Source organism: Bufo gargarizans, chromosome 4 (genome assembly GCF_014858855.1).
Source record: "Bufo gargarizans isolate SCDJY-AF-19 chromosome 4, ASM1485885v1, whole genome shotgun sequence".
Lineage (NCBI taxonomy): Eukaryota > Metazoa > Chordata > Amphibia > Anura > Bufonidae > Bufo > Bufo gargarizans.
Genome location: NC_058083.1, coordinates 387,926,120 through 387,945,934, shown reverse-complemented (window position 1 = coordinate 387,945,934; position 19,815 = coordinate 387,926,120). Strand labels below are relative to the sequence as shown.

General features: G+C 42.3%; 1 protein-coding gene across 6 annotated transcripts in view; it reads right to left on the bottom strand.

The window, feature by feature from the left end:
• Positions 1–19,815, bottom strand: part of MAP4K3 (mitogen-activated protein kinase kinase kinase kinase 3) — a 275,619-nt gene that overhangs the window by 37,002 nt on the left and 218,802 nt on the right. For all 6 annotated transcript variants that reach the window (XM_044291852.1, XM_044291853.1, XM_044291854.1 and 3 more), the window contains 6 exons: positions 19,184–19,226; positions 14,483–14,645; positions 13,875–13,999; positions 12,529–12,570; positions 2,251–2,335; positions 872–951 (listed from right to left, as the gene is read on the bottom strand). In XM_044291852.1, coding sequence (XP_044147787.1) covers positions 872–951; positions 2,251–2,335; positions 12,529–12,570; positions 13,875–13,999; positions 14,483–14,645; positions 19,184–19,226 — 538 coding nt within the window. The remainder of the gene's footprint in view (positions 1–871; positions 952–2,250; positions 2,336–12,528; positions 12,571–13,874; positions 14,000–14,482; positions 14,646–19,183; positions 19,227–19,815) is intronic.

The following is a 19,815-nucleotide window of genomic DNA, read 5'->3' as shown; positions in this document are numbered from 1 at the left end:
AACCTCCACCATGCTTCATTGTTGCCCGCAAACATTAACTATTGTTCCTTTCTCCAGTTCTCCGGTGAACAAACCGCCTTCTGTTACAGCCACACATTTCACATTTTGGCTCAACAGACCACAGCACCTGCTGTAGTTTTTCTGCACCCTAGTTCCTATGTTTTTGTGCATTGTTGAGTCCCATGGCCTAGTTTCCATGTCAAAGGTATGGCTTTTTGGCTGATGGCAGTAGATGGCATACCTGGGTCCCACTGGTTTCTACCAGTTCTGTGCTGATGGCACAGCTGGACATCTTCCAATTTCGAGGGGAACTAATTTTTTATCTGCTACACAAAGTTTCCATGGCCGTCCACTGCGTCTAGAGTCAACCTTTTCTTTGTGTTTCTTCAAAAGAGCTTAAACAGCACATCTTGAAAAAAACACAGTCTGCTTTCAAATCTTTGCCTGGGTGAGGCCTTGCGGTAAAACTACCTTGTGTCTAGTTGCTGTGCTTAGACTTGACATGGTGTATGACTTATGACATGAAACTGTCTTCCACAACCTCACCTTTATAGCAGAGTTTGGCAGATCCTCACACAGTTTTAAGCCTTCTACACAGCTTTTTCTGTTTCAAGGTACATATGAAAATTCAGAACTGATGCAGTTTTGAAGGCAAAGGGTGGACACAACAAATATGGATTTGATTTAGATTTCTCTTTTGTTTATTCACTTTGCATTGTGTTAATTGAACTATTAACACTTCTATTCTTATTTTGAAGCATTTTTCCCACACCTGTCTAAAACTATTGTACAGTACTGTTTATACGTCAGATGCATTTGAGAATAAGTAAATGACTCCGAATATTAGAAAGCATCAGAGTTTTGGCAATACCTGTTCCATAGAAGTCTCATGCAATTCATTCAAATTCAATGTGTAAATACCTTCCTCGGCACCAAAAATCAGATATTGGTCTGGAAGGCAAAGACATGGGCAGTGTTAACCTTAGAAGGTATTCTAAATCTACACATTACAAGGTACATACAGCCAATAATGAAACCCCCAAAATATTCTTGGAATATACTGTATTACATATACCCTTTGGACATTCTCAAAAAGTATTTGTCACTACCCTATGAATAAAAGGGAAGGTGTCATCTATATATATTTTTACTAAATAAAACCAGATACAGATAATTATTCAAATCAGTTTTTATTATTTTATTTTTCTATTTTCTATAGATATTGGGGCATCTTTCCTAGGCTGCTGTTAGCAGCATTGACAGATATGCTTTCCATTAGCCATACAGACCATAGGAGACTGTAATCTGGCTTCTATGGGCATGCTCTGCTTTTGTGACCTGTGCAGAGGTCATTTTGCAGGGAGGGGGTGAGCTGTGATCACACGATTATGACCTTATAAATAGGGGTTACCTTTCATTGTAATCCTGTGTGTGATGATAATGAGGCACCTATACAAAATGATGAGCTCTGGCTTTTCTCCCATCAGAACAAAAGATTGGGCGTGTTGAAATTCATTGAACAGTTTTTTCCCCACCCCGATAAGCTGAAGGAACGCTGGCCAAACATTTTAAATGCATTAGGTGGTCAGTGGGCTTGGCCAATGTAAGTCTAATTTGAATGCCAGTGTGAAAACTTCTTGATTTCATTTTTTTTCTATAAAAATCAACAAAAATATTTGAAATAAAACCTGATTTAAACAACAGAAATTTTTCTAAAGACACATTCCCTTTAAAAGAAAATGAACACCCAACACTGGTGATAAGTGACCATCTTAGTCTGTAGAAGGGACGGCGGTACGTATCTGTATGTTCCAACATCCCTTCTGCCCTATACTGAATGCTGTCTCTGGATACCCACAAGACCATGGCCATTGACTAGTCACAAGCTGGGAGCTTCAGCTGAGTGTGCTCAAACCCTTTAGAGAAATCTAGGAGCTGCCATAGATTTCCGTTTTCATTTGCGCCTGAAATTAGGTGCAAATGAAGATACATGTGTTGGGCCCGTTTGCCCTTGCCCCCTTTTCAGGAAGCGACGAGGGAAGTGCAGAAAGAATAGTCGCAAACATGATATTGGCAACGTTTATTCGCCACATATAAATATATCTCCCCCATAAAGTGTATGTGGGCCTCCTGAATCGACATTAGGGGAGATAAGGATTGGGCTGCTGAATTTCAACGTTCCTGATGTCGGCTGAGATAGCAGTTGGATGACAGGTATCCTACTTAGTTATCAGAGTTTTACAAACATACCTCTTGTTTCTGGATTTATCCATGATGTTGCACAATAGATCTTCAGGGGACAACCATTAAATACTTTTGAAAAACATGCTCCCATCTGTTAAAAAGACAAAAAAAGGCAAATTAAGAAAAAGTGGCACTATAAGCTGAATTCAAGCAATGGCCACATGTAACTCTCTGTTCTTATCTGTGTTGGGGCTTCACTTTCTAACAGAAGCCACGACATTACATGACGGACACCAATGGTGCCCAAGGGACCCTATAACTTAAAATGAAGACCTATGAGAAGACCTTTTTACCAAAAAAAAACAGTACTGTGTGCACTAGTGAACCCAGCCTAATATGATCCGTACAGCAATTACCAAAGCATAAATCTCATTGAAAGCCTTTCAGTTTCCTGACATGTCTCATTTAGTACATATTTGTATTTTGTTAAAGCTGTACCGTTCATCTCTTCTTCCTTCTCCTAAATGAGTGTCCTTACAAAGTGGGAATTTCAGCACTGCTTGGACAGACAGTGTAAGGACATACCATAAGCTGGGAACACCCAGTTGTCATGTTTTGTAGGAATAATAGAGGAACAGCACAACACAGAGTTGAAAAAAAGATATTCCAGAATTGTTATATCATGAGGAATACATTTATTTACTATAACAGACACGGCAGGAGAGCTGATGCATCTGATTTAAAAGGAGTTGACCATGGAAACGGCTAGATGGAACTAAGTGCCAGCCCCAGCTGACCGGGCTTATGGAAAACGGAACGGGTGCGGACCCATTCATTTCAATGGGGCCGCAAAAGATGCAGACAGCACACAACTCCCCGGAAAAAATAGAGCATGCAGACAAGCATACGCATTCTCTATTATGGTTGCGGCCATGTGCGGTCCACAAATTGCGGAACGCAACCGTCCGGTATCCGTGTTTTGCGGATACGCAAAGCACTACGGCTGTCTGAATGGGCCCTAACAGCTGAGCGAGATGTGCAGGACCTCTACAGCCACATGTGTCCTCTCATGGCGTGGCTTCTAACTAGCATTTCTCACCAGGGTAATACTCGTCCACACACAGGTTGTCTCATGTCTCTGCCAGATTGTGACACTTCCTTGGCCTGTTAAAATGCCAGATTTATCGCCAAACAAGCACTTATGGCCAGCACGCTATTGCGGACAAGAATAGGACATGTTCTATTTTTTTCAGGATCGGAATTGCGGGTCCGCAATTCCGGATCAGGGCCGCTGCTGTTCTCCATTTTAGTGAGTGTAAAGGAGTTTATCAGGTTCTGGATACTGATGACCTGTCACCAGGATCGGTCATCAATATCAGATGTGGTCAGACCTCAGAAAAACAGTGGCTGTGCCGGGTGCTATTGCAGCTCAGCTCCCGTTCCATTGAATCAGCCAGGCCACTACACTGTGGACGGAGCTATCTGCTTCTGGCTCCGTCCACAGATGATCGGTGGGGATGCCAGGTGTCAGACCCCCACTGATCTCATACTGATGGTCTATCCTGAGGATAGGTCATTAATATTCCAGAAAACCACTTTAAAGATAAGACTTGGAACACTACAGCTTTTGGACAACTCTGCATTTTGATTACTTAGTGCTAGGGATGAGCAATGTTTAATCTGAAGTTGATTTGCATAAAAGTTGTTTCAATACTGTACGGAACGAGCTCTCCATACAGTATTAGAATGTATTGGCTCCGATGAGCCGAAGTTATTACTTCGCGTAGTCTCACAAGACTTTGCATAATTACTTCAGAAATTGATTTATACTGTAAAAAATCATTTCCCGGTTCGGTTCCAAGGTTTCGCTCATCCCTACTCAGTGCCATTTAAACATAATTGTGGAAATTACACTTTTATATAATTTCCATAAAAACACAAAACATAAGGGGTCGTCCGAGGTATTCCAGGATACCTCCCAGTGATCAGCATTTACCGTAAATGCCCCTGCATCTTATGGGGCAAATACTCATTAGTATCGGAGCACCGGGAAGCGGTGAAGGCTCTGTATTAACTGCTTCCTGGTCCTCAGCTGTCGGCTGTGCGCGTCAGTTCACAGCACATCCGACAGCAGAAGGAAGAGGTTCTCGCTGGAGGAGAGACGCGGCGGCGTCCAGGAGCAGGAGAGGTAAGTGGTTTATTTATTTTGTGATCTGAGGCTGGGGGCTGCTGAATAACGGCTGGGGGCCGATTACATATATGGCTGGGGGCCGATTACATATATGGCTGGGGGCCGATTACATATATGGCTGGGGGCCGATTACATATATGGCTGGGGGCCGATTTCATATATGGCTGGGGGCCGATTACATATATGGCTGGGGGCCGATTACATATATGGCTGGGGGCCGATTACATATATGGCTGGGGGCCGACATGAGGCATAGAGGACTTATATGAGGCATGGGGGTCTCATCTGAGGTCTTTATATTGGGCTCTGATCTGAGGTCTTATTAACATTGTGGATCTGATTGGGGCTGTGAGCTGAGGTCTGATTAAAGGGGTTCTGCAGTTTTTTTTAAAACTGATGATCTATTCTCTGGATAGATCATCAGCATCTGATCAGAGGAGGTCAGACACCCGGGACCCCTGCCGATCAGCTGTTTGAGAAGACAGCGGCACTGGCAGTAGTGCCGCAGACTTCTCACTGTTTACCGCAGGCCCAGTGACGTCACGACTAGTATCAATGGCCTGTGCGGGGCTAAGCTCCATTCAAGTGAACAGAGCTTAGCCCTGCCCAGGCCATTGATACTAGTCGTGACGTCACTGGGCCTGTGGTAAACAGCGAGAAGGCCGTGGCGCTACTGCCAACGCCGCTGCCTTCTCAAACAGCTGATCGGCAGGGGTACCGGGTGTCGGACCCCCGCCCATCAGATGCTGATGATCTATCCAGAGGATAGATCATCCACAACGCTGCTTTTCTTACCCGTTGCTTTGCTGCAAGTAACTGGCAGCAGTGAATGTGTTGCTGACAGCCCACAATTACTGAGGCATTCAGTCTGCAGCCCTCTAGGATACGGCATAGCTTATCTCTGCCCTTGTCTTGCTTAGCTGACTTGCTGAAATGCAAGCACAGATGCTGCTTTTATGCAAAATATTCTTAATGGCGCATTTCAGTGAAATGAGCTTTGCAATGAATGTTTCAAAACACACATCACATAAATTTGCCACATCTAATTCTGGATCTCTCTGTCTATATCCATCGTCTGCACTTCCTCCTGTTCCTGTAATTCAGCAGAGGCAGGCAGTAATTCTTCCATGATTCCAATTTTGCTTTCAGCATGTAATCAACAGAAAAACAACTTTCGTCTTGGCGTGTCAGTCGCGGAGGCGGTGAATCAGAGGCGACAATCATTACCAGCTATTGTTTTATATCGCAAATATTTTTAATGAGACTCGTCACTTGATGCAAATGAGATTTTTCAGCCAGTACATTACCCACCTGTCCCTAACCAGAGGATGGCATTTTTTTTTCAGTTTTATTAATTTTTCTAGTAATTTCATGAACTGTAACTTTTATGGATATTGGATTTATGGTAAGCTACTGCAAATTATTACCAACATGGAAACCATCAACAAGAAGACTGCCACCTGCTGACAAATCTGTTATTCTCATCCTAATAAACTGAAGTATTCATTTGCTAATGTCAGCCAAAGACAATTAAAGGGCTATTCCGGTTGTTTGACGTCATCCCCTATACACAGGATAGGTAATAACTATTAGATCAGCGGGGGTCCTATCGCTGACGGCTATCTCATGCCTGAACGGCCACTCCATTCATTTCGGGGGATATGGGGCCTCCCGATTGGTGTAGGACCCCCAATCAGCATACCCCTTTAAATAAACCAGATCATTTTGTAAGATCTATACTAACTGTTATTTAAGAGTACTTTCTGGTTTACTATGATTAAAGAATCTGCATACTTTAAAAAAATATAAATAAATGAAGCAACTTTGAAAATAGTTTTGAAGAAAAATTTGAAACCATTCGGTGAATACACCTCCGATGCAGATTTATGTGTCTCCATGGTGACCGCCTACAAATAAACCCTGTGTAGTCTGATCCTGCAGTCCTCCCTTCCATCTGCCTCCCAATTCTAGCGGATGTATGTAATTATAAGTAGGGAAAAGAGTGAACAGGATCAGACTACACAGTTTTTTTTGTAGTCTGTAACTATGGAAACACATAGGTTTGCACGGGAGCTAAGGACAGTAGGGCACTTTTAATCATGACTACTTCACTGGTGTTTTCCATTCTACATCCACTGCTCCTGTTGATTATTGAGGCAATGGAAGACGCACTGGAAACCTAGCATCTGACCTATTTAAAGTGGTTTTCTTGGACAATCCTTAGAATAGACTAACAATATTTGATTGGTGGGGTCTGACCTCCGAGACCCACATTGATCAACTGAAAAATGGTGACAAATGGACATTACGTTAAATAATGGTGGGAGATACTACTGGTTACTACAATTCCCAGTAATTAATAGAAAAACATTTTAGATGGCTGTTGGTTGAACGCTCATTCAGCTGACAGCTTACTCTCCCGAGCCCCCCCTTACACATACATGCTTATCTTGGTTACTGTTAGTAAGAAAGATGTAGTTCCTCCAAAGGAACTACATCTTTCTTACTAGCAGTACTGTTGGATCAAAATGACAATACTGTTGGACACAACAACGTCCAATACAGTATAGCTAACTACAGTTGACTCACTGCCGCAAAACGGTCGACCATTATTCCCTCCATTGACTATTGTGGTTATTCAATTTGATAATTTCTCCATTATATTGTTTTTCTTGAGAATCTGTTATTGTTGGATCGAATGCTACTATTCACTGTGGTGTAGTGTGCGTAACTGCAGATCTGCTGGGCATAGTTCACCATACTCCTATTGCGGTTTATTATTTCCTTACTGCGTTTGCACTATACAGCTGCTCACGTCCTGTCATTTTTATTGCATTTTTTATTGCAGTTTTTAATGAGTGATATCACTTTATACACAAAATCTAGGGGATCTACTGTTTAACCCTTGTTTTACAGGTCACAATTTTTGATTTTTGGTGATAGTGTGACCCACACATACTCACTTGCAACTAATATTTTTTATGTTTATTTTGATATATTTTTATGGTATTCTTATATTTATAACATACTTATTATGTTGGGGGCCAGGTATCGGACTCCCATCAATCTGAATTTAATGCCCTAAGCTTTAGGTATGCCGACTATTTACGATGGTACACACAAGTCATAAGGATGAAAGGGGAGAGGAAATATAAAGATGATCTTATTAATAATAAGTATAAACATACTAATTGCACCGAGCATCGTAAATCATAAGAGGAATAATCTAGTTGCTCTTGTGGAGTCTGGAAGACTTGGATTAAAAACTAACTATCAGGGGACATTCTTTATGGGTGGAGGAAAGGCGATTTAGACATAATACAGGAAATGATTCTTTACAGTCAGAGTAGTCAAATTATTAAATGCTCTAATGGCAGGTACTACGTCAGCATTTAAAATAAGGCTAGATGCTTCTCTAATAGCAAATGCTATTGATGGTTAAAATGAATCTAACAATTATCATTGTATAATTAATCTGAGTAGGGTTGAGCCTGAAGGACCTGTGTCTTAAATAAAACCTTTATAACTGTACATTTCCACACAATGTTTTTTTTTCTTTCAATGTAAGTAACAAAGCTTTTGTGAAAGGAAAGAAGGTGCTGGAAATCCTGGTCTACAAGCAGACAGTGCTGTGGAAGAGGTCATCTCAGTTCATGCATGGAAAACACTTCTTCCTAGCACGCCAAGAGCGGGGACAGGCAGACCGAGCATAGAGGCATGCTGACGGATTACATTTTAAACGTGGAAAGTGCATGAAAACTGGTTGTGACGAGTGAGGCTCTAGAGATCTAGAGACAGCTACACCAAAACCACGGTGGCATAGGCACACGGTGTAACTGAGGCTCAGAAAAGGTGAAAGAAATAAAAATCAGTATCCACATGATGGCAGTAGCACCAATGCTACATGAGAACAGGCGGCCCAAAGTAATTAGACAGAGATGGAAATCAATCCATGGATTCATCTACTGCAGCCCCAGCTTACTGTAGGCGATCAGAGGTAATACAGATGGAGCTGTAGATCAGAAGTGCCACGTAAAATGTCATGTACATATAAGGAAGATGATGATTTTTAGGAACCATATAAATTTGCAGGATTTTCTGTGCTTTAATGGCAAAAGCAAAGTTTCAGTGAGTTTATAAATCTGCAATGATCGCTTTTTCCCATTAAAATTGTATTCTTTTTCATCAAGCCTTTTGATTCAACAGTCTTTAGAAATAAGATACTTTGCAATCAGAGGTCACAAGTCAATCAGCTGCGACTTCCAAGGAAAGATGAAAGGGTTAACATTCAATGAGTTGAATGTTGTGATTTGTTGTTAAAACACTTATTTTCTTATGCATTATGTATTATTGATGGTTAATTATGGGCAACATAGAGGTAAATGGGTTGTCTGGGTTTCAGAGCTGAACCCGGACATACCCAGAATTTCACGCAGGCAGCCCCCCTAACAAGAGCATCGAGCATTTCATGCTCCGATGCTCTCTTTTGCCCTGCGCTGAATCGCATTCTCAGGAGATCCGGTGATGAACCGGGCTCTCCTTAGGGCTGCCAGGCGGAGGCTTCCTCCCAGCAGTGAGCCTGATGCGGCAGTGAGACCGGTACTGATGGGCAGCTCTAGCGCTGCTCTAGCTTGTAAAACATCTAGGGCAGTGCTAAAGCCGGCGACGTCAAGGAACACACTGCTGGGTGGAAGCTTCCGCCCAGCAGTGTATTATTGTAAATAAAAAAGCCTTTGCCCTACGCAATCCAACGCAGGGCAAGGGAGTGCATCGGAGCATGACATACTCCGATGGTAACATCAGGGGGGCTGTCTGGGTGAAAATTTGGGTATGGGTACCCCTTTAAAGGGAACCTGTCACATTGAACATGGTGTCTGAGCTGTAGGAGGCATGTTATAGAGCGGGATGAGCTAAGCAGACTGATATAAAATTTTATGGGAAAAGATACAGTAAAGCTTGTAATTTATCCACTTATATCCATGCTCATTCTGAACTTTGAAGTCAAGGAGGCGGTCCTATCAGTGATCGACAGCCTTAACCTCTATGACCATGTATACAGAGATAGCTGTCAATAACTGATAGAACCGCCTCCTTGACCTAAAATCCTAGAATGAGCAGGAATGTAAATGTACAAAACACAAGTTAAACTAATCTCTTCCAATAAAGCTGTATATCAGTCTGCTCTGTAACATGCTGCCTGTAGCTTACAATGCATTTTCATGGTGACAGGATCCCTTAAAGTCCGGCAGTCTTGTAACTAGTTGCTAGGACATGGGCTGGACCAGCCTCCTGGTGAGGAGTTCACAGTTTGCAGCCTGGAGAGAGGGGATGTGTCTGTGAGAGCTCCACAGAACTAGGCCCGATCCAGGGAAGCTCTACTCCTGAGACTATACTACCAGCGAATCTACCGAACACAGAGAGGATACCCCCTGAGAGAAAGAAACCAGATTTCATTGATTGTTGAGAATCACAAGGTCATGCTTTGGACAGACAGTATAGAAACGCTTGTTTATGGCACTAAGACTTTACTGCATGTGGAAAGGGCTAACTACCTCCAATACCTTGCACACTTCAGGGACGATCTAGCACCCGCACCCCCTCAGACTGGGCATTGTAGAGAGAGTTAATGAGAATTGTGTTGCACACGTATGATTATTCAGGAGGACTCAGAAGCATATTTAGAGAGAGGGTGAGACTCAGCGAGGATTACCCCCATCATTGTTGGTGCCTATACACAGCCATTGGGAAAATAACTACTGTAAAACTTACTACTAAACTGTTCATATTGCTGCTATCTGTTCTACTACCTTCTTCACCCTTCAGTAAAGACATACTTTATTTATTTAATGGGCCTGGTCATTGACTCCACCACCATACATCTGCCCGCCCACTACTTCTGCCTTGTATCCTGCTAACCGACCACCACCGAACACCAGGCAGGGGCCAACTACAACGTCCAGGGTGTGAGGGAAGAAAAGAGTGCGCACTCAGTGAACCACCACTACTACTATCAGTGCCACAACTCTCATCCTCCCTGCCTTCCCCTGTGGGTCGCTGCATCAAAATGAGCTGGGTAAGTTCCATTATGATCATAACAATTCCCACAGCTCTAGCTGCAACAGACATGAATAGTTCTGTAGTGCTGCATCAGATGGGTAACTAGACATTGAGAAAGCTGACTGACAGCGGTTTCAGAACTATAGGTGTGAAATTGGTGACCCAGCTTGGCTATACGCAGAAAGAGATGGCACTTCTTAATTTATTAACAGGTGATTTTCTTTTGTATTTTAGAGGGTAAGGGTGAGACTACACCCAACAAGTGGCCAACCATGACTACCACATTTTATTGGATGCCACGAGTGGGCATGACTTGGCTGTTTGGTCTCAACCTAATGCTCCTTAAAAAGATCTTCTGGGAATAACTGAAGGGAACCTGCCACCATGAAAATGCAATGTAAGCTAAAAGCGGCAGATTACAGAGCAGGAGGAGCTGAGCAGATTGTACGTTGATACATAGTTTTATGGGAAAAGATTTAGTAAACTTGTAGTTCCTGCTTTAATTTCTGCAAATTCTGGGCTTTGAAGTCAAAGAGGCGGTCCTATCAGTGATTGACAGCGAGGGAAGGATATCAGTTACTGATAGGACCGCCTCCTGGACTTTAAAGCCCAGCATGAACAGGAATTTAAAAGAATAAAATACAAGTTATAGGCCAAGTTCACACTTTGGTTACGTGGTCAGTTATTTCCATCAGTTATTGGGAGCCAAAACTAGGTGCAGGTCAAAAACACAGGACAGGTGCAGATCTTTCCATTACACCTTATCTCTGTGTAGGCGTCACTACTGGTTTTATCTCACAATACTTGATGGAAATAACTGAAGTGTGACCTTAGCCTTACTGAATCTTTTCCATTAAAACTATATATCAATCTGCTCAGCTCCTCCTGCTGTATAACCTGCTTTCTGCAGCTCAGACACCATGTTCAACATGACAGGTTCCCTATTACCTAAGGACCTGAAGGAACTTAGTTGGCATTGCTGTTTCCCTGCTTGAAACTGAAACCAGTCATTGGCTGCAGTGATGCAGGTGACCAGAAAAAAACAAGCTGGTGACTGGACGATGGAGGATTCAGAGCAAACACGCAGGTCTGGAGCGGCAGGTAAGTATGAATCTTCCCAGTAGGCTAAGGACCTTCAGTTAAGGCCTCATGCACATGGCCGTGGGACATCAATGCCAATGCACAGGCATCAATCCTCTGTCGGCCATCTGCAGACCCATTCTCTTGAATAGGTCTGCGATTCATTTGAACAGCAAGAAAATAGGACATGCACTATATTTTTTCGGTGCAAATGCACAGACAGAAAGCCCACAGTAACGCTCTGTAGTGTTTCCGTTCTGCACCATATGTGGCGGATTGTGGACCCTTTCTGCAATACGGGCACGGCCGACCTATGCTCACGTGCATGAGGCCTAACAGTTATCCCAGGAAAATCCCTTTAAGAGTGTCCTCTCGTGCCGTGAGCTGCGCAGCCAATTACAAGTGCTTTTAACTTCTTTCACCTGTAAAGGTTGTGCAGGCAAAACAATAGGAATTAGTGGTAAAACGCGTACAGCACAAAGCATCTCTAACGCATTGCTCTTTAATATTTAGAAATAAGATATGCGTTTCCCAGAAATGGTTGAGAGGGTTGTTCAGAACAATGTGTATATTAATTATCTTTCTAAGTACTCGGTGGCTGGAAACACATGAGTTTTTTGGGCAGTTTGAGGCGCAGCTATGGATGAGGTTTTCTGAGCCTGAAGTGGACACAGCAAGAAGCTTTTGCCTTGTATTCCCCAGTCCTTTTGAATCCACTCCTGGCTTTGGTTAAAAAAACCTGCATCGCAAACCGACACAAAAACTACGTGTGTGACTTGAGCTAATAGGAATGCATTTACATTGGACTAATGCACATTAAGCGGGTTACAAATGCAAAAAGTGCCCTCCAGAAAATGGAAAAAGAATCCCCTTTTATCTTCATTCTATCATTTTACCAGTATATATGCAGCCACTTCTCACTATATACAGATTGAGAACTTCAGACTCATTATTAACACCAGCACAATCAAGATTCTTGGCGTATTCTGTAAATCACATAATCACAAAACACTTACATGCACTTTTGGTGTAGGTGGAAGTCCATTGCTTATTGGCTTCTAAAACAGAGGAGAAATATTAAAATCCCATACAGGCCTTTTATAACTAGCTAGGCAGAAATCCACTTGAATGCAACAATGATTTAACTTCCGCAAAATCTGATCAAGGTGCAACTGAGTGGTTCAAAACATAAAGGCTGTATTACAATAGATTATCTGACCATTTTCTGTCCAATCAGATCAATAGCTGACGTATATAACAAAATATCTGTGTGTAAATGGCCACCTGACCAATGACTGGTCAGAACAAATCTGTTGGTGTAATACAGTCCTTAGTCTATACCAGGGATGCTAAACCTGCGGCTCTCCAGCTGTTGCAAAAGTACAACTCCCACCATGCCCTAATAGCGCTGCCCAGGCATGCTGGGAGTTGCAGTTTTGCAACAGCCGGAGGGCAACAGGTTGAGCATCCCTGGTATAGACTAAGGACTGTATTACACCAACAGATTTGTTCTGACCAGTCATTGGTCAGGTGGCCATTTACACACAGATATTTTGTCTATAATGGTCAATATCAAACCCTGAATACTCAACTGGCATACCAAAATGTATTTGTGTATCGCCAAATTATGCCTATATATATAAGGCTGCATTCATATTGTTGAGGTTAAGCCACAGCATTCTCATGGTTTTGCAAAAAAAAAAAAAAAAAACACAACAACAGTAAAATTTAAACAGTATAAAAATATAAACATACGTAGCCTAAAGGCACTTGATTAAGAAAGAGGTTTTCTGTGACTTTTTTACTGATGACCCTTGCTCAGGATAGGTCATCAGTATCTGATCGGTGGGGGTCCAACACCCAGCTGTTTGAGAAGGCATTGGCGGTCGCAGTAAGTAGGGCCACGGCCTTCTCTCAGCAAACCGAGCACAGAGCTGTACACTGTATAGCGGCTGTGTTTGGTATTGCAGCTCAGCCCCATTCACTTCAATGGGGCTGAGCATCATCTAGGCCACGTGACCAATGAACGTGACATCACATGGCCTAGACTAAGCTGCAAAAAGGCTATGTCGCTACTGCGAGCACCAATACCTTCACAAACTGCAGGGGTCCCGAATGTCGGACACCCACCAAACAGATACTGATGACCTATCCAGAAGGACAGGTCATCGGAATAAAAGTCTCGGAAAAGTCTCCTAGTAAATATGCACTGAAAATAACTGCTGGAGCATCTGGATGAGTTTAGATGGCTTAGTATGAGGCACTGGTGGCCATGTTGGTTTTGCATTCTCTATTCTGCAGTTCAACATCTCAATCTTCAGTTCTGCATAGCTGTAGGTAGTGCGAGCGCTGGTATACTTACCGGCACATCTTTCTTTTCTTTTCGTGTAGGCACACTTAGTGACTTGGAAGTCCGGATATCTGTTTGTTGAGGAAGTGAAGAAGTGTCCCGCTCTCCATTCACTTGGAATGAACCCACTCCATTACCTGTGGGAAAGACGAACATGGTTTCAAATTTGACACATAAAATACACATCACAAAACACACTGGTCCACATTTACACAAGTGACCTCATCTAGATTTTGGCATAAATTGCACCAAAACGTGGTGAACATTGGCACATTTAAACTTTCTGCACCTAGTCCAAAATGGGGCCACAACTTAACTAGAAAAGGGTGAGGCTTTTCAATAAAGGGACATGGCCTAACTTGCAACATTTTGCACCAAAATTCTTTAAAATGTAAACAGTGTAAAATTCAGTCTCAAACCAAGCCAACCATTAGTTGGTTTAAGGTTAGACAGAAGTTTCTATCCCTGCACCATGTTTATCACCCAGCAGGAGCTACTGTGATAGACCTGGTGCAGGCCCGGACAGCCTGTCTAACTGTATGCCATCTGCAGGTTTATTAAATCTGCCCCAGAGGTCTGCAGAGCTTCAATGGAACGGTAATTTGATCTACAAAAATTACCTAACGCATTTGGTTTATTGGGTGGTAACCGTGGAGGTGGTGGTCTTGGAGGTACATAAGAAGCAGGCCGTGCTGGGCTTTCTGAGATGGGACATCTCTTGATGGTTCCTTGGTTATCGTCTTCAGAAGCACTTGACTCCTGGGGTATGAATACTGATTTGGGCTGCAAAAAAATACAAAAATGAAATATTCCAGTTCAAAACAGTTTCTGTGATTTCTGCTTCAGGAACTACTGCTAAACTGCGTGAAGGGCGTCCTTTAATGTTCCAAGTAAAAATGACTGCGTCATCACAGGATATAGTTAGCAGCGGACCTATTAGGCTCCTGGATAACCTGGCCAATAGCGGTCTATTCACATGGAATTATAATTGGCTCAATGGGAAAAATAATGATACAAATATTATTTATTGCTTAGTAACCGTACATAAAGAGAGTCACTAGAGCAGTTACATTAAATTACAGAATTACCGATGTATTCAACCTAATGATACTCTAAACTCAAGTGGAGACAGATGTGAGTAAACTGTGAACAGCACTATAAACTACAGGATATGTTGGTGAGATCCAAATAGCAGGTAATTCTAACTAAATATATGCACCGCATATATAAAAGGGGTTTACCGATTTTATATAAAGCTTACGCAAAAAGTTATGGAACTGTCTAAAATACAGATTTATGGCAGTTTATTTAGTGGCAGTACAGAGAAAAATATAGCATTCACCCCATGACACATTCATAAAGTCATTGCAGCATTTTTTTTTTTTTTTTATGTGCTAGTTACGATTAAAGGGGTTGTCCGCTTTTTTATACTGATGACTTATCCTCAGGATCGGTCACCAATATAAAAAAAAAGCGGACAACCCCATTAACTCCAATAGTCTCTATGGAGCCCTATTCTGCAGTGCATCACTGTGTTCTCTTTTATGTGAACATATCAGGGCAATTTTTCAGCCTCTAGATATGAACAAGACGGCAGCAAGTAGATATCTTGAAAATGGTGAGGAACTAAAAGTTGCTGATTTTTATTAAATTACGGAATGCAATCTGAAAACTCTTGTAACATGAGTACAGCAGCCTCAGAGCCTGCATATCAGATCATTAAGGACGGTCACTGATATCCTGTAAGTAAAGTGCTTTTACATCACCTGCTGAAAACAGACTTTTTTTAAATTAGGAAAAACATGTAAAAGTTTAAAAGGTAAAACAAGACTCCCCGGTAGTACATCAATGTCAGCAGCTCCAAAGAGCATCAGCTTAGTTCTGGTCACAGAAGTAATTAGAATCTGCTAACATTTACCATGGCATAGGATAATGCCAGGCACCACTAGGCTCAAGACATGATCCAAACGCATCTCATTCTCTACAACTAGTATTAGATGGAGCACTCTAATAAACTGAACCCAAGAAAGAGCATGTTCTTAATTCACCAGAAATGGCAACTATATGTGAGAAAAGATTGTTAAATATAAAAAAAATAGACTCAAAACTTAAGAGTTTAGTGATCAGTGGAGGTCTGAGAGCCAGGACTCCCGCCGACCAGCTGTTTGAGAAGGCACCGGCGCTCCTGTGACCGCAGCGGCTTACCAAGCACAGCACTGTACATTGTATAGTGTCTCTGCTTGGTATCGCAGCTCAGCCCCATTCACTTGAATAGAGCTGAGCTGCTCCTAGGCCGTGTGACTGATGAACGTGTCATCACCGGCTTGGGAAAAGCTGGAGAAGGCTGCAGCACTCACAGGGATGCCGCTGCCTTCTCAAACAGCTGATCGTTGGGGGTCCCCTACCCTGAGGACAGGTCATCAGGAGAAAAAAACAAAAAACGGAAAACCCCTATAAACATTCAAATGTGACCCCCAATGCCCTCTACTCTCATGTCACACTCACATGGGTTTAAGAAGCTGACAATGGAATATTAATGATGCTTGTGCACTTGATCATCTAGGCTTCGTTCACATCACCGTTCAGCCTTTCCGTTCTCCTGCTCCGTTTAGGAGCAGGAGAAGGGAAAGGACGGATTCGGCACATAATTGAGCAGAACGGAACCTAAGGACCCCATGGTTCTGTTAGATTTCCTCTCAGAGGAAGATTTTTGAAGCGGAGACAAAAGGCCTGCATGCACTACTTTTGTCTCCACTCCAAAATCTTCTGAGCGGAAACCTAACGGACCCCATTATAGTCTATGGAGTCCTTCGGTTTAGTTCCGCTCAGTTACGTGCCGAATCCGTCTTTACCGTTCTCCTGCTCCGTTTAGGCTGAACGGTGACGTGAACAAAGCCTTTAGAGTCCATCTTCTCTGTTGCTAACTGTAATCTCCATGAACAGTGGCTACTGAATCCCTATAGAAATACAGGAGACAGCTCTCTAGTGGTGAAGAACCGCCAAGAAATGGATCTCTTCATGCAGGTTTTAATAAATGTTCACATAATATCAAATGGTAAAAGCATATAAAATCACATGGACGCCAGAGGCTGCCTTGCAGTGTTGCTGGCTCGTCTGACTAAAAATCAAGCTTCTTTAGGGGCTCAAGCTTAAATGCGAAACCTGAGTCGGGCAAGCCAGAAACTCCACCAGGCAGCTTGTGATGTCTATGTGATTTTACATGCTTCTTTATATATACGATGCTTTTCTACTGGAGTTGTGTCTTGCCTGTTTCTATAGGGATTCAGGAGCCACTGTTGATAGAAGTTTGAGATCGCTGTTAGGAACCAGTGATCTCAAACCAGCAGTCACCCTACAGAACATCACCCTATCATCAATTCTGCAAGTACTATTGATATGTCCATGCTACTGAACCTGCTCATAAAGTCTCTGTGGACATAGAGTGGAGGACCTACTTCTCAAAACTTTCCTGATGCCCACTTACTTTAGTGTGGGACATTTATAAGGACTATGTTTTTTTGTTGTTTTAGAAGAAGCTGACATATAGAGAGCTGCTTGTGACATGATGGAAACCACAATTCTATAGGAGAAGACCTCCTCAATGCAGAATCTCATGAAGTAAAATATAGGGAGCCCTGCAGAAGTCTATGGATGCTCTATTACGGCTCTGTACAACATGGAGGATGCCGTCGTATGCTAGTGTCTATAGAGTTGTCTATGCCGATCTTAACAAGACATTTAGGTCACTGTGTACTTGGGTTTACTTTTGCTGGAAACAGTACATCCAGTACAACCAAGGTTATGAATCCATATAGCAAAGCTTTGGAAAGAGGAACATTAAGAACCAGGGGCTTTCAGCAAATGCCTTGGAGCCAGTTCTACGTCCGATTCCATTTCTTTTTCTCTTGTAGAAACCAGTGTTATTTACAGCCTGTGTCTCAGTCGGGGGGGAATATTTCTCTGCCGTGTGTTTGATAGAAGCCCATGCACATAGGCCTCCAGGCGCTCTGTTCTATTTTCTCTCGGACAGGCAGCTAATGCACATTTTTGTGCCTGATTTATTCCTAATTCATTAATCTCATCTTTAAATGTTTAAAAGTAAATAAAAGACGTGGAAAGAGAGGTTGAGCTCGCACGAAACAGCTAGAAATGTCAATTTAGCAATGGGAAAGGCAAAAAAAAATGTTCAGTCTCCAGGCAGTTTCCATTGCAAAGGAGCAGAGCACATCCGAGAAGAATTGATGTAATGATTAGTAGACACTGCTGAGCACCACAGTGAACTGTCTAGTCCAGGTCTGATAAAGCTATACACTAGACTAGAGCAACAGCTAATTTTAATTATGCCAGCACACCTTAAAGAGGTTGTCCGAGAGAATTAAAAAAACTCAGACAAGTCCTCTAATAGGCTACAATAAAAAAGATGCTGTCCTTATCACTTTCTACAGCGCTGGTCCAGTCCTCCGGACGGTGCTTGTTAACAAAATGGTATACTGCACGTGACCGCTGCAGCCAATCAGTGTCCTTAGCCTTAAAGGCTCTTGCACACGGCCACAGTTGTTTCCGGTTGTGTGCATTCTGAACAGAACGTTTGGTCCATAATAGAACTGTCCTATCCTTGTCTGCAATATGGACAATAGGACATGTTCTATTTTTTTGTAGGTGCTGCACGGTGTGATGTCTCTGCCTGAGGAAGTCAAAGTCGACGAAACGCGCGTCGAGGAGAGGCACCCTCATCCATATCGCCGCCACACAGGTATAGACAAACTTTAGATGTGGTTCATACATATGCATTAGTCACTTTACTTTAATCAGACCAACATACGGACATCGGTGCGGTTGAATGTAGAAAGCATTGTTCATCCAGCAGTTTCATATAGTCACGCACATAGTATGTCCACTTGATATTAATTCATGATTTTTGTAGTCTTATTTCAATAGTAATTTGGCGTTATAGATGTGGCAAATTTTGGAAACTCTCACTATATATATTGTTTGTAGTAGTGTTGCGTCATGTACACTTTTTAAATGAATTTCAATAAATATATTTTATATTTAAGGAATTACATATACTCTCTTGGTTGTTGTTGAATTGAATTATTGAGTATTCCGGTCATGTTAGATCCGTGGACCCTGTTGTGTAACGGTGTGATGTCCGCGTGTTTTGCAGCAGCATGGAATGGACGCTTCCCTTTAAAACGGCACAGATGGAATAGGATGTTCGGCACGACTGTCTAGCTAGTACGACTTTACTTCCTTATACACAATTCCATACAAGCAAAGAAAATTTAGTTTTGTTTAATTAGCGCAGAAACAGCACAAACCTTTGGTGGAAGAGGAGGTGGCACCTTGGGTTTTATAGTAGAGCTGAAAGATTAAGGACAAAGCAGAAAAATTTATTTACACATGGAAATAAGTAGCTGGAATAGCCTTAAAGAACATAGATGTATTACCCAAAAGATGTGCAATTTCCTACCAGATTAACAAATGACAACGTGACATAATACTTTACACGCTAGAAAATAATGCCTAGTGGCGAAGTAGCACCCCTCCCACCCCAAGCATATATTTAGGCTTGATCTGTAACGTTCAGAATTTCACTAATGTGGGAAATGTGAAGATATCACACACAGAGCAATGACATTTTCTTTATGGTCTGAATTGACTTCACGTGGACCATACAAGATTTGGCCCATACCCACCTCTACTAACCGTATTTACAGGTCATATACAGTAAAGGATGCCTTTACATTACACAGAAATTGTCAGAAATAAATGAGAAAATCATCATGCCTCTTCCAAGAAGATAGTTTTGTAGATAAATGTGCCTTATGAGCATGACCTGTATATTTCTGTCTTGGCAGAGAAAGGACACCGTGTAATGCCTTTGCAGGAAATGTGACATTTAAGATCTATGTGCCCTTAAGATATTACTCCAGGGCAAAGTGTGCTCCCA